The sequence below is a fragment of the Hippocampus bargibanti genome, linkage group LG15 (assembly GCF_051943395.1).
Source record: "Hippocampus bargibanti isolate YZ-2025 linkage group LG15, ASM5194339v1, whole genome shotgun sequence".
Taxonomy (NCBI): domain Eukaryota; kingdom Metazoa; phylum Chordata; class Actinopteri; order Syngnathiformes; family Syngnathidae; genus Hippocampus; species Hippocampus bargibanti.
Genome location: NC_142748.1, coordinates 8,133,907 through 8,146,012, shown reverse-complemented (window position 1 = coordinate 8,146,012; position 12,106 = coordinate 8,133,907). Strand labels below are relative to the sequence as shown.

Below are 12,106 nucleotides of genomic sequence, written 5' to 3'. Positions count from 1 at the left end.
CATTGATGGGGATCAGTTCGATAAAGTTGTACTAGAACTGCAACCTGCGATTAACAGGCGACCAATCCCTTATTTGTCATATTGCAAACTGGAAAACCAGTCCGGTGATTAACCAGAGGTGCAGTTTTCAGGTGGGCTATGAATAATTGGTGAACAAACATTTGTTCTTTATGCACCCTGATTTTCGCTAGGAAACCAATTCGCAGGAAGCAAAGTGACAAGATGGACAGTATGTTATGACAGTTGGCCACTTAGTGATTGCAAATGATTTAATTTACATTTTTATCACTTCAGGTGCTCTGGATATGCTTGTTGACCAAGCTTGGGAATACTTCACGGACGACATCCAGACCACAAGCATGGATTTGAAGGTACAGTATACCATTTTCTTCATGTTCTGTGTTTTGGGGAGCATGGGTCATGAGCGTCCCCTTTCCCATTTTTTGTTTTGTTTTGCAGTCGCACAGATGTCAATCAAGCAAAAAACAATCTAGGAATAGAAAGTACATAAATGTTGGTCATTGCAAGTTACTCTGAAACAGTAAGAAAGAAAATGGAGTAAAACTCAAACTATTTCCCCCAAAAATGACAGTGTAGGTACCACCAAAATAAAAATACGCATTTTTGTTCAAAGGAATGTGAAGCCAAAAGCTCCACCCTCAATTACAGTAACAAAGTAACGCAGATTACTTGCGTATTTGTGGTGCAATTGGCACAAATATGACGTTTCAAGCCTTTTATGTCGTTGGTTGTTGTTGTTGTTTGTTTGATGCGGTCGCCGTCTGGCGGACAACGGCAGTACTGCCGGGGGGCCGCCTTGCCTTGCCGCCTCCTGGCAGCGTTTCTTGTGCGCACGCGCAGTACGGCGCTCGTGTGTTTGTCAGCTCAAAGCCGAGCGAGCAGCTAGCCGCCATTTTATCAGCGTCTCTCCCCAAAAGCCGAGAAAAAAAACGAGCTTTCAGCGGCCGCCCGGAGCGCTTCTGGCCCGTCGCAAAGCGAGAATCTGGCCCAGGTTCGGCCGGAGAGACTCTCCACTTGTCCGCCTCGCGGCCCGGGAGGACTCGTTCGACGGCCTTGTGCTGAAATCGGTAAAGGAAGGCGAGCGAGGTTGCGAGTCTGCGAGCGAGCAAGGTGGAGATCGTTGATTCGTCCATTGCCTCGGTCCGGAACGAAGCCGAGTGGCCCCCGTCTGGCGGGCCCCCGGTTCCGTTTTGGGGCCAAATTGATGGCCTAGAGGTCGATTCCAGCAGCCTTTTTCCCCCTTGCCCTTGTTCCCCCCTTCTTCCCTTCCCCACCCACCCTCCGAGCGGAGTGCAGGCAATTGTTGGGCGAATTCCCTCGGATAGTGCGAGCTCGTCACGTGGTAGGTTCCTCCTTTTCCTTTGTTAGCCGCAGCTAGCGTCGTCTTCCTGCTCTCAACTTGTCCGCGCCTACGTTGCTCCCGCGCGGGCGACCGCGAGCAAACTAGGCGGGCAAACGAGCAAGCAAGCGCCTCGCCGTGCGGGCCGCGCGTTCAGCGTCGTTCTTGGGACCAGTTGGCCAAATCTCGCCTTGCGTAATGAGGCGTGCGTGGGTGCCTGTCTGCCCGCTTGCCCCGGCACCGCTGGCGAGCGGGTAATTTAACGTATGCGCGATCGAGTCGTTTAGACGTTCACGGTGGCCTTGCGATCGCTTACGAGGGCCCCGTTCGCGTTATTTGCAGCGGCGGCGACGGAGTTAACGTGATCAGCCATGGTGACAGTTCTTTTTTTTTGTTGTTGGCGACTGGCGCCAACGTGCCCGCTGCGCCCGTTGCGTCAACACCACCAAGACATTTGGATGCTTGTGGGCCACGAATGGAACGCGACCCTCGATTCGGTGTCGGTGTTTGTGTGCTAAAAAGGCGGATTACATAATATGCTTGGGAAGTCCCAACATGGCGTAGCCTTGCAATAACCGCAGTGAACCAAATATGAGGGGGGGGGCGATCGTGTGATGGATGGCGACGCCGTCAAGCCGTTTTGGTCGCGGCACCTTCATGTGCACGCAACAACTCCTTTGACACAATGTGCAGCAGACGCTGTGACGTCACGGGTCTAAATCCACCCGATTTAGCAGGGCGCGGGAGGCTCGCTTGCTCTTTTAGCTTCTGTTTATTTATTCCTGGTGCCTTTTTGAGCAATTTAAGGGGGGCACATGGTGCTACTTGAGTCAACGGTACCGAACCTGTTATTGTAGTGAACAGCTGACTTGCTGGAATCTCTTTGCACTCCCGTTTCCGACCGCATTATAATACATAGTCATGGTGGAGGAAAAAAAAATCAGACGGCCACCTTGTATTCATTAGTTTTGCATTTATTTCAATGTACATTTCTGATGAAATACTTAAAAGTACAATTTTTGCTAGTACGATGCCATTGATATTGATGGAAGAACTGATTTGGATGCTAATGAGGAAATAGTCCTGGGAAATGGCTACTATGTTCCCCATCCTGTCAGTGCAACTCTTTTGATCCACCTAATATATATATATATATTGTATGGATTATATTTCAAAACAAGGTACTTCACAGCTTTGGTCTTTAACGCAAAGGGTTTAAGACTTTAAACTTTTGGGTTGATCGCATTTCACTCAATGTCATCTCTCCGTTTAGCACCAAAACAACCTTTTGGGTCCATGTGGTTGGCGTCCGGGGCGAAATCCTCACATCTCCAAAAGTTTCACTTTTCCGCGAACCAGAAAAACGACATGTTTGTTGAGCCACGAGCGTTGCGTCATGAAAACCTTTTTCAACACGTTGTGTTGAGTCATCATGTAAATAAACAGCAAATTAAAAAGGAAGATCCGCGTAATTCCTTCAAAATAAATGAAATGAATGCAATAGCGTCGGCCTTATGAGGACTGGTGGTTAATACAGATTTGTGAGAAATGATCAAAGTGACTCCCTATTTCTCTCCTGCCCAGGCTGTCCTCCGGGGGGGCAGTAAGCGGGGGGTGTGGAGCAGGCCGCCGTGCCCGTCCCTCTGCATTGCATGGCTGCGATGGCGCCCGCTCTCACCGACGCCCCAGCCGAAGCTCACCACATCCGCTTCAAACTGGCCGCGCCGTCGTCGAGTTTGTCACCGGCCAGCGCCGACAACCACGCCAACGCCAGCAACATCCTCATCCACGCCGGCGGACCCCCCAAGTGTAAGGTGGCCCCCGAAGACGCCCGTCCCCTCGACGATCAGCAGCAAAAGACCCCGCCCCAAGGGGACTCGCTAAGCAAACTTCAGCCCCTGGTGGCTTCCTACCTTTGCTCTGATGTGACCCCCGTGCCCTCAACCAAAGAGTCCATCACGCTGCAAGGGGTCCTCATCAAACAGTCGGTCTTGAAAAGTCACAGAATCTTACCCGGCTCCCTCCTCAACGGCGGGGACTTCCTGTTGAGGAAGCGGCACACCATCGAACTTTCCGGGGGGCGGCTCAAAAGCCTGATGAGCGGCAACGCCAACGGCGGGGGGCAGCCCGTCAACGGCCTGGCTAAGAAATTAGCCGCCGTGTCCGGTTCCGGCTGCGTCATGGCGGCCGTCAACGGGGACAAGGCTCCGGTCGCCGCGCCGTCGGACGCCGACGGCTATCCGGCCCACCTGGCCGTTAAAGGAACCATTAACCGCAAGCGTTCTGCGGGGGGGTGTCAAAACTCGGCGCCGTCGCCCTTCGCCCGTGACAACCAAGAAGTGGATTCGGAGCGCGGCGGCCCGAGTCCTGAGCCGTCGGACCTTGACAGGCCGGGATGCAGCCGGCGCGGCTCCCCGTCCGGCGGCGCCTCCCCGTCCGGCGCCTCCCCGTCTGACACGCCGGACCTTCAAGTGGGGGAGCGGGCGCGGCTCAACGGCAGCCGACAGGTGGAAATCGAAGGCCGCCTGCGACGGCTGCGCAAGCGCCTGCAGGTGGTCCAGGCCAAGCAGGTGGAGCGCCACGTTCAGCAGCAGCTGGGCAGCTTCTTGGACTCGGCCGTTAGCCGCCTGATGGCTGGCGGCCGCAAGGACCACCACCACCACGCCGCCTCGGGATCGGCGGCGTGGAGGACCGGGCGCCACTCGGCTGCCAACAACAGCCTGGCCCGCTTCCTGAAAAGCGGCTCGGTGCCGCTGGAACTGGAACGTTTGTACCTGAGCGGTTCGGCTAACCTGCGCTCGGTGGAGAAAGCCTTCGACTCGGACGTGACGGAGAGCAGTTCCGGCGGCGACTCGGACTTGGAGGAGGAGGAGCTCACCAGGGTGGACGTGGAGCAGCGACATGTTAAAATGTGAGTACGTGACGTCATCAGCAATGCGCCAAAAATCAAAATTAAAGGACAACCGACGCCATTTTTTTTGTTTCCTAACTGACATCAGAATAACGTTTTATAGCATCTAAAATACCCAAAACACGCAGGCTGATGTTTTTAGTCAAATGCAAAACACCAATAAAAAAAGACGTAAAATGTCCCTAAACTGCCACAAAATGAGCTTGAAACTGGCGAGATTCAGAAAGTCCCGCCCCCTTGTTCGTGATGTCACGCCAGGATACTCCTTCACAAACTGCCGTGCTCCAGAATCAAAACAATGGCTTCAGAGAGTTCAGATTCAGAGAAGATGCTTTATGAATATGATTCTGAAGAGGAAAGCATAAATGTTTGCAATCGATTAAAGAAGTCCTTCTGTATCAATTCGTGCTGTCTGGACTCCAATGTAGCGCCCAGAAAATGCACAATATGGCGCACAAGCTCCATTGGAAATGGCCTGATTTGTCCGCTGGGAATTTATGTAAAGTTACACCTTCCAGACTGCCTGAATATTCAGCGCGAGTCTTAAAACATAAAATATAGCTCGTATGCGCTTGAATCTTTGTCAAATGTGCTCAGTAGAAGTCATTTGAAGTGATTTTACAAATAATGGACGCAACATGTGACGCAACGGAGGTGTCCTTTAAACATGGCGAGTTAGCAACACAAACACACACAGAGAGCACCTTTGATTCTTTGTCTTCCTGTAGAGGCGTCAAAAAAGATGCACACTTGTAACCCTTGTTCAAAACAAGCAAACCTCCCCAAAAAGGATTCCTCCAAGAGCCGCAACATCACAAGACTGCAACCACAGAGGGTGCGAAAAGTTATTGGACCGCCTACTGAGGCGGTTAGGAGGGGGGGCAATTGCAGTTGGGTGGGAGCGTAACGGAAACGCGGCAAAGTTGTTTATCAGGGGGCGCAAACATGTCCAGGAAGAAACGCCGTGTCGTCGGCCAGTGCGACGGGAGCACTATTTGGCAGGAAGTTCCCCTCGCTTATGACTGCGGCAAGGCCACTCAGCCCCGCTGTGGGAGTCCATTGTTATTATTAATAATAATAATCCATTTAATTTCTAAGCACCTTTCAAAACTCAAGGTCACTTTACAGTCACAGGATAAGTTTTGCAGTGGGTGAGCAGCGGCAGCCACACGCGCCAGCGTTCACTCAACCTGGAAGTAACTCAAATAGATAGAAAGCTAGGCTAGATAGCCATATAGAAAATAGCTAGCTAGATAGCTAATAGATAGTAAATAAATAAGCATAGCAAATATATAATAATAATCTCCAGACACATATAATTTATTGCAATCTTTTATATGTCTGGCGGTTACTTATTTTCTTGTTTAAAAAGAAAATAATTTCCGCGGCAGGAACTACAGAAGTGTGTTGTTAATGAACCTTTTTGACCCCTGACCTCAAGCAGCTGCAGCGCATGACGCGCAGACTGGCAACGGTGTGTCACCCCGCTTGCCTTTCCTGTCTCCTTTCTCACGTATTGAAAGACTACGTCGCTCTGTTAGCCGTTTTCCCATTGACGACAAGTAGCTTGTTGGGAACGAGTCATTGTCAGTAAACATGGGAAATTTCAAAATAAAATAAAAAAAGCTAGGGGCACGTGACGTTTATTTAGTAGTTAGCCGCAGCTTGTCGGAAACATCTGGATGCATTTGGCTGATTTGTCAGTTTGTCAACACGGAGCGAGGCCGCTCTTGTTATGTAACTCCACCCCGCGCCATGACTGCTGCAATTCTTTCCTTCCCCACGCCCTTGTCGTACTGCCCGCCCGCCACCGTCGGGCCTGCGCAATTCCGTCCGCATACCAACATGACGCCGTTGACGTTTCACACAGTTAGCATCGTTAATGTTTGTGAGGTATTTTCAAAGCTGGAAACTTTCCACGCCAACCGTGTTTTGTTTTGCGTGGCAGATGGAAGCGTGCGGAGAGTCGCTACACTCTGGAGAGGGCGGCCATCATCAGTCACTGGAACTGGCTGCAGGCTCACATCTCCGATTTGGAGTATCGCATCCGACAGCAGACGGACATCTTCAGGCAGATCCGCGCCACCAAGGTCGGTCGCCGCGTCCAATCCGTGGGAAATGGAGCTCGAAAATATTAGCGCCCATCCTCAATTTGTAACCCAAAACCTACCGGGTTAGTTGGTGTGTTTTGAGCATTTCTTTTTCTTGCCGTCTCCCCCGCAGGGTTCTGTGGAACTGGGGGGCGCCGGGCCTCAAGAAGTCAAAGCGGAGCCTGCTAACTCTCAGGTAATATTTCCGTTCACCTTTTAACTCATTCACTGCGATTACAATTTTGGTGACCATTTTTGTTAATTTGTTATGAATCGTATACATTTGAGGGTAAAACGCTCACGAGTTCCAAAAATTGGATGCGATGCATCAAACCTTCCTCGACTGAAAACTCTCACTTTGAGAAACTCATTTCTTTCTCCTCGTCATTCTATTTGTTATCTATTAGCTAGCTAGCTGGCTACCAAGCTAGCTAAATATTTGCAACATAATATATGCAATTTGCTATCTATAAGCTCGCTTGCTATTAGTTATCGATCAGCTAGCCAGCTACATTTCAATCTATTTGAGTTATTCCGGGTTGAGTGAACGCTGCTGCGTTTTGCTGCCGCTGCTCACCCACAGAAAAACGGATCCTGTGACTGTAAAGTGACACGCGCCAGCGTTCAATCAACCCTGAAGTAAATAGAAAGCTTGTAGGATAGCTACAAGCAACTTTTGACTGCCAAGATCCAGCTTGAAATTCTGAAACACACTCCAACTATTATCATGGAAGCAAGTATGTGTGTGTGTCATTGTGTGAATTTGTTAATGCTGCAGGAATCGTCTTCAGAGTGCGCGGACCACATCGTCACCGCAGAACCCTGGAACGCCCAAAACGGCCAGCCGGTCAACGGCGTCCTCAGCAGGTTAGTGGCGATGACGAAGGTCAAAATGGCGGCTAGGGTGATCATAACCGTAGCAGGAAATGTGGCAGGGTGGGCGAGAGCGTTGACGGCAAACTCCAGCAGACGGCGGACGGCACGTGCGTGGCGGCGCGTACGCGACCTCTGATTGGCTGGCGGCGGCGGAGGCTCATCCAGCCCAACGCGGTGGCTAACCTGACGGGAAAGGTAACTTGGCGTCTCCGTTGAAGCTTAGCGACGTTAGCATGCTAATATTTTCCTTCTCGTCGATGTCATCCGAGCAGGCGTCTCGAAGCGGCTGCGCCTGCCGAGTCAACCCCAGCTGCGTGATGTGCGGCGGCCGGCCCGTCCCGCGAGAAGACCCCCAATTCCACCTGCCTGTCCTGGAGCGTCTGTCCAGACTGGATCTCGGTGTTCATCCCATCTTGTCCTTCCAAGATGGTGGGTCTTTACTGTTTTGGCAGGTTTTTGTTGTTGTGTTGATTTTTTTTTTTTTAAATCCTTCTTGCGTGTACAGATGTTGGGGTGGGGCTTCGAGTGCAGCAGGCCATGAAGAGCTGCTGGAGCGGCCGCTTGTTGGAGAGAAGCAAACCCGTCAAGAAGTTCTCGCTCAAACACAAACTGTCGTCATCCAAAGAGAAGCACAAGTTCGCCAGCTCGCTCATGGCAGTCCGTGAGTGACCTCACATAATTGTACTCGGTCCTAAAATGAAATACAGTGATACCTTGGCTTACGAACTTAATTGGTTCCCAGACAGAGTGTGTAAGGTGAAAATTGTGTATCCCAAAAATTAATTTCCCATAGGAAACCATTATAATGAGAATGATCCATTCCCAGGTCTCCATAAAACATAATGTCCTACTTTATAATTTTCTAAGCCTTAAAACTCTACAAAATATACCTTATTTTATGTATAATCAATGTGCTATTGTATTATAATTAAAGAAATCAACTGTACTGTATAATAAAGTCGTTTTATTTACCTTTGTGATGGCTTGTGCGGGTTATTTGGTGAGCCTGATTGATGGGAATTTTAACCTTGCAGTCTACACTCTGCCTTTGAACTATCAAAGTTGAAATTAGTCCAAATGTCACTGTTTTCTATCCACTTTCTCTCTGTCGTCTGCCAGTCTCTTTAATGTTTAATGTCTTAAGCCAAGGGGTTCGTAAATCGAGGTATCACTATTTCCGTTTGAAATCTGACCACCCCGTTTCCACAATTTCGTCTTTTCCAGGGCTGAGCCATTACAAGAGTCGAGCCGACAAGTCGAGGACGTCGGAGGCCGCCTGCAAGACGGAGCGTCTTCACGTCGCGTCTGCGCCTCCCGGCGCCTACGACAAAAACTACAGCCGCAAGAGATTACGAGAGCCCTCGTTGGACAGGAGCGACTGTGAGTTAACAAAGAGCGCGAGGATTATTTGCGGGGAGGATGGAAAAAGTAGAAAAGAGGCTCTGAAAAAAAACATTTATGAGCGCGAAACAGTTAAACCTCAGTTTTCCAACGTCTCGGTTCTCGTCCAATTTGGTTTTCAACCAAAGATTTCTGGGTTTTTAAGCCCCAGTATACGACCGAAATTCAGTTTTCAGCCAAACTGAGGGCATCTGCATGCAGTTTACCTTGTTGAGGGTCCTGACCGCCGCGTATCTTAGCGCAGCTTAGGGGGAACTGCAGAAGAGCTGATGCACTTCCCCAAAAATAATATTAGCTATCTAACTAGCTAGCTATCTATTAGTTATCTATTAGGTAGCTAGCTATCTTTCTATCTACATATTTGAGTTAATGTGGCTGCCGCTGCTTACCCACAGCAAAAGTGATCCTGTGACTAAAGTGACCTTGAGAGTTTTGAAAGGCGCTTATAAATGAAATGTATTATTATGATTGTTATTATTATTATTCAAATAGTTAAAATGTGCATTTAAAAAGTTGCTTTACAGACTTGGGATTAATTAATTTTTTTTTCATTTATTATAATGGGAAGCGCTGATTCGGTTTTCAAACAAATCTGTTTTCAAACTGGTTTCTGGACCAGATTAAGGTCAAAAACCGAGTTATCACTGTACTTTTCGTTCAAACTTCCCTCAAGTTCCAGAAATTTGCCCGCTTGGAATATTTTGCCCTTAGCAGAAATGTCTTCATCTTGTCTCCTTGTCGTCCACGCTGGAATGTGTCCTTCAACGTGTCTGATGTTCCCGCAGCGTCTCCGAAATTCTTCCTGGAGTCAGGCGGCGGCGGCGCCGCCCCTTACCAGGCGCTGCCCGGCGTCCACAGCCCCGTCGCCCGACAGCTCTCCACGTGCTCGGACAACGCCTCGCCGTTTGGCGCCGCCGGCACACCTGTAAGAACATCAAATATAAGGCGGGGAGGGTGGGCTAGCGGGGGAACTCTGTTAGCGCTGTAGCTATTTATGACATGAACGTGTGCGCTCCAGTTGCAACCCATCAAGAGGAGACGTGGCGAAAGCTCCTTCGACATCAACAACATTGTGATTCCCATGTCGGTGGCCGCCACCACGCGGGTGGAGAAGCTGCAGTATAAGGAAATCCTCACGCCCAGGTACACGCCCGTTTCCCCCCCCCCCCCACCACCCTCTCCCCCAACCTCTGCACCCACTCACAAGCCTGACGTCTGCGTCCAGCTGGCGGGCCGTGGACATCCTGTCGCAGGCGACGCCGCCGGAGGAGAATGAGCGCGAGGTGAGTGTGTGTTGTTTTTTTTTTTTACCCCTCCCCCTCCTCGCAAAATGGCTTTTGGACATGCGGCCATTTTGTTTCATAGGTGGAAGACTTGTCAGACGCGGCCTTTGTTCAGCTGCACCAGCCGTACGAGGACCAGGAGCGTTCTCGCTGGACCTGGATGGCGTTGGCGCCCGCCAAGCGGAGGGGTAGCAGGTGATGCCGGCCGGCAACATGTTAGCTAGGTGGGGGCGACCACGCTCACTCGAGTAACGCCCGCAACGCCACTTTTCTTCCCCCGTGTCAGGTCGTACAAGTCGTTGGACGGGCGCACCACGCCGCTATTGGGTGGCACCAACCCCCCCACCCCTCAGCCGGCGTCCCCGGAGCCCAGCCACTACCCGGCGCTACACGACTACGGCTACATGCCCTCGCCCGTCAGCCCGCCGAGCCCCGACACGCCCTGCTCGCGTGACTCGCACCGCCTCGTATCCAGCGAGGATACGCGATGTTCCACGCCCGACTTTGCTTTTGAGGAGAGGGTACGACCAACTTGCACCGCCGCCATCTCACGTCCTGCGTCTAAAGGACAACTGACGCCATTTTTTTTTGTTTCCTAACTGACATCAGAGCATCTAAAACACACGGGCTGATATTTTAGTCAAATGCAAAACACCAATTAAAAATGACTTAGTGTCCCAAAACTGCCGCAAATTGAGCTCGAAACAAATCAAATCAAAACAATAGCTTCAGTGAGTTCAGATTCGGAGAAAGACACTTTCTTGTTACTCACCCAGTTATGAATATGATTCAAATAGTTCTGAAGAGGAAAGTATAAATGTTTGCATTTAATTAAAGAAGTCATTCCGTATCAATTCGAGCCATCTGGACTCGATGTAGCGCCCAGAAAATGATGCCCTTCGCGATGTCACTCAGGGCATCGTCATCAACTCGAAAACAAGACTTCTTTGTAAAATGCGCTCAGTACAAGTCATTTGAAGTCATTTTACAAATTATGAACGCAACTTATCCGGAGGTGTCGCTTGTCCTTTAACTCATCACTCTTTCCCCCAGACCGTGGCGCCGTGGGAACGGCGCAATTTCCCAATGGCCGAAGACCCGGCGCCGGAACCCGAGGCGGACGGCGAGCACGCCACGCCCAGAATGCGAAGCCTGTCGGGGTGCCGCGCCTTAGGCCGACCCGACTCTGATGACGGCGAGCCGTCTTGTTGCCACCACGACGATGACTACGAGGACGACGACAACGCACCCGGAGGCGGCGGCGGCGGCCCCGGCCGACTGTGAGCGGACTTGTGCGCTTCCTGTTGTTTGATATTCAAACATCAGTCTAATCCTTTCACAGTTTTTAGTGAATCCCACGCAGATAGACGCTACCCGTCATATTTGTGTCGTAGGCGAAACATCTACATGGATTTGGGGGGGGGGTGTTGTTTTTGATACGTGGACGTGTACACTCGTAGCGCACGATGTAGCGACTCCTCCACTTATGGCCAAAGGGTGTTTTTCTATCCTTTAGTTTGTTTGTAATCCCCCCCCATTGTACATTGTAGTGGAGTGACTCACAAGAAAATCCAAATAAACAGGTACATTTAGGATGCAGCCCTCCTCCCCCTCCGCCCTCAGAGCACTTGTTGACTTTGGTTGCTTTGGTTTTTTTCCATTCCCGACATGTTCGTATGTCCAGCGTAACGTTGTCTTTGACTTGTGAACCATTCCTACTGTGACCCCCCCCCCCCCCTCCCAAAAAACAAACAAACAAAACCCCCCACTCCCCATCCATGGCGGGGCCCGCACTTGTCCTTGGAGGCGCTACTAACACTTATGTGGTATTGAGCTCGGATTTATTCAGGCTCTCGCCGTTTCCATCTCACGTTAGTTCCTCCCGTCCGTCAAACTCTTGACTATGCAAAACGAAAAGTCAAAAAAAAAAATCTTAGTTTGCTTTTTTTTTTTGCCTCAGCCAATCACTGTTCTTCTCTCTTCAGTAGTGACGTCACATGTTGATGTACCTGTTTGATTGTCGCAGCAGTTATCACTATTGTTTGCTTTTTTTTGTAAATAGTTCCATTAAAACATTTATGTTTAACTTGGGACGCCTTTTTTTCCCATGAAGCGCCCGCTAAGCTTTTTTTTTTGGGGGGTGGACAATATCTGTTTTTAATTAAATAAACTTGACAAGATGGAT

General features: G+C 50.2%; 1 protein-coding gene across 3 annotated transcripts; it reads left to right on the top strand.

Moving 5' to 3' along the window:
- Positions 1-248: 248 nt before the first annotated feature.
- On the top strand, positions 249-11,659 carry LOC148887530 (KAT8 regulatory NSL complex subunit 1-like). 3 transcript variants are annotated; one of them, XM_089014740.1, is made up of 15 exons: positions 249-371; positions 2,945-4,271; positions 6,220-6,361; positions 6,495-6,557; positions 7,140-7,228; positions 7,297-7,432; positions 7,510-7,666; positions 7,743-7,898; positions 8,462-8,617; positions 9,424-9,563; positions 9,657-9,781; positions 9,864-9,921; positions 10,004-10,116; positions 10,208-10,442; positions 10,975-11,659. In XM_089014740.1, exons 2-15 carry the CDS (start codon positions 3,013-3,015, stop codon positions 11,203-11,205), a joined length of 3,060 nt encoding a protein of 1,019 aa, XP_088870866.1. In that variant the 5' UTR covers positions 249-371; positions 2,945-3,012; the 3' UTR covers positions 11,206-11,659. The 3 variants fall into 3 exon arrangements, with proteins under 3 accessions (XP_088870866.1, XP_088870865.1, XP_088870867.1); XM_089014739.1 differs by lacking the exon at positions 249-371 and adding an exon at positions 401-1,363; XM_089014741.1 differs by lacking the exon at positions 249-371 and adding an exon at positions 1,416-1,614.
- The last annotated feature ends 447 nt before the right edge of the window (positions 11,660-12,106 follow it).

What these genes read in the sequence shown, in the direction of transcription:
- LOC148887530 (XM_089014740.1), top strand. Translation starts at nt 3,013, where the DNA reads ATGGCTGCGATGGCGCCCGCTCTCACCGACGCCCCAGCCGAAGCTCAC. An exon ending in CGGAGCCTGCTAACTCTCAG is followed by an intron (nt 6,558 to 7,139) that starts GTAATATTTCCG and finishes TTAATGCTGCAG; the next exon opens with GAATCGTCTTCAGAGTGCGC. An exon ending in TTGGCGCCGCCGGCACACCT is followed by an intron (nt 9,564 to 9,656) that starts GTAAGAACATCA and finishes TGTGCGCTCCAG; the next exon opens with TTGCAACCCATCAAGAGGAG.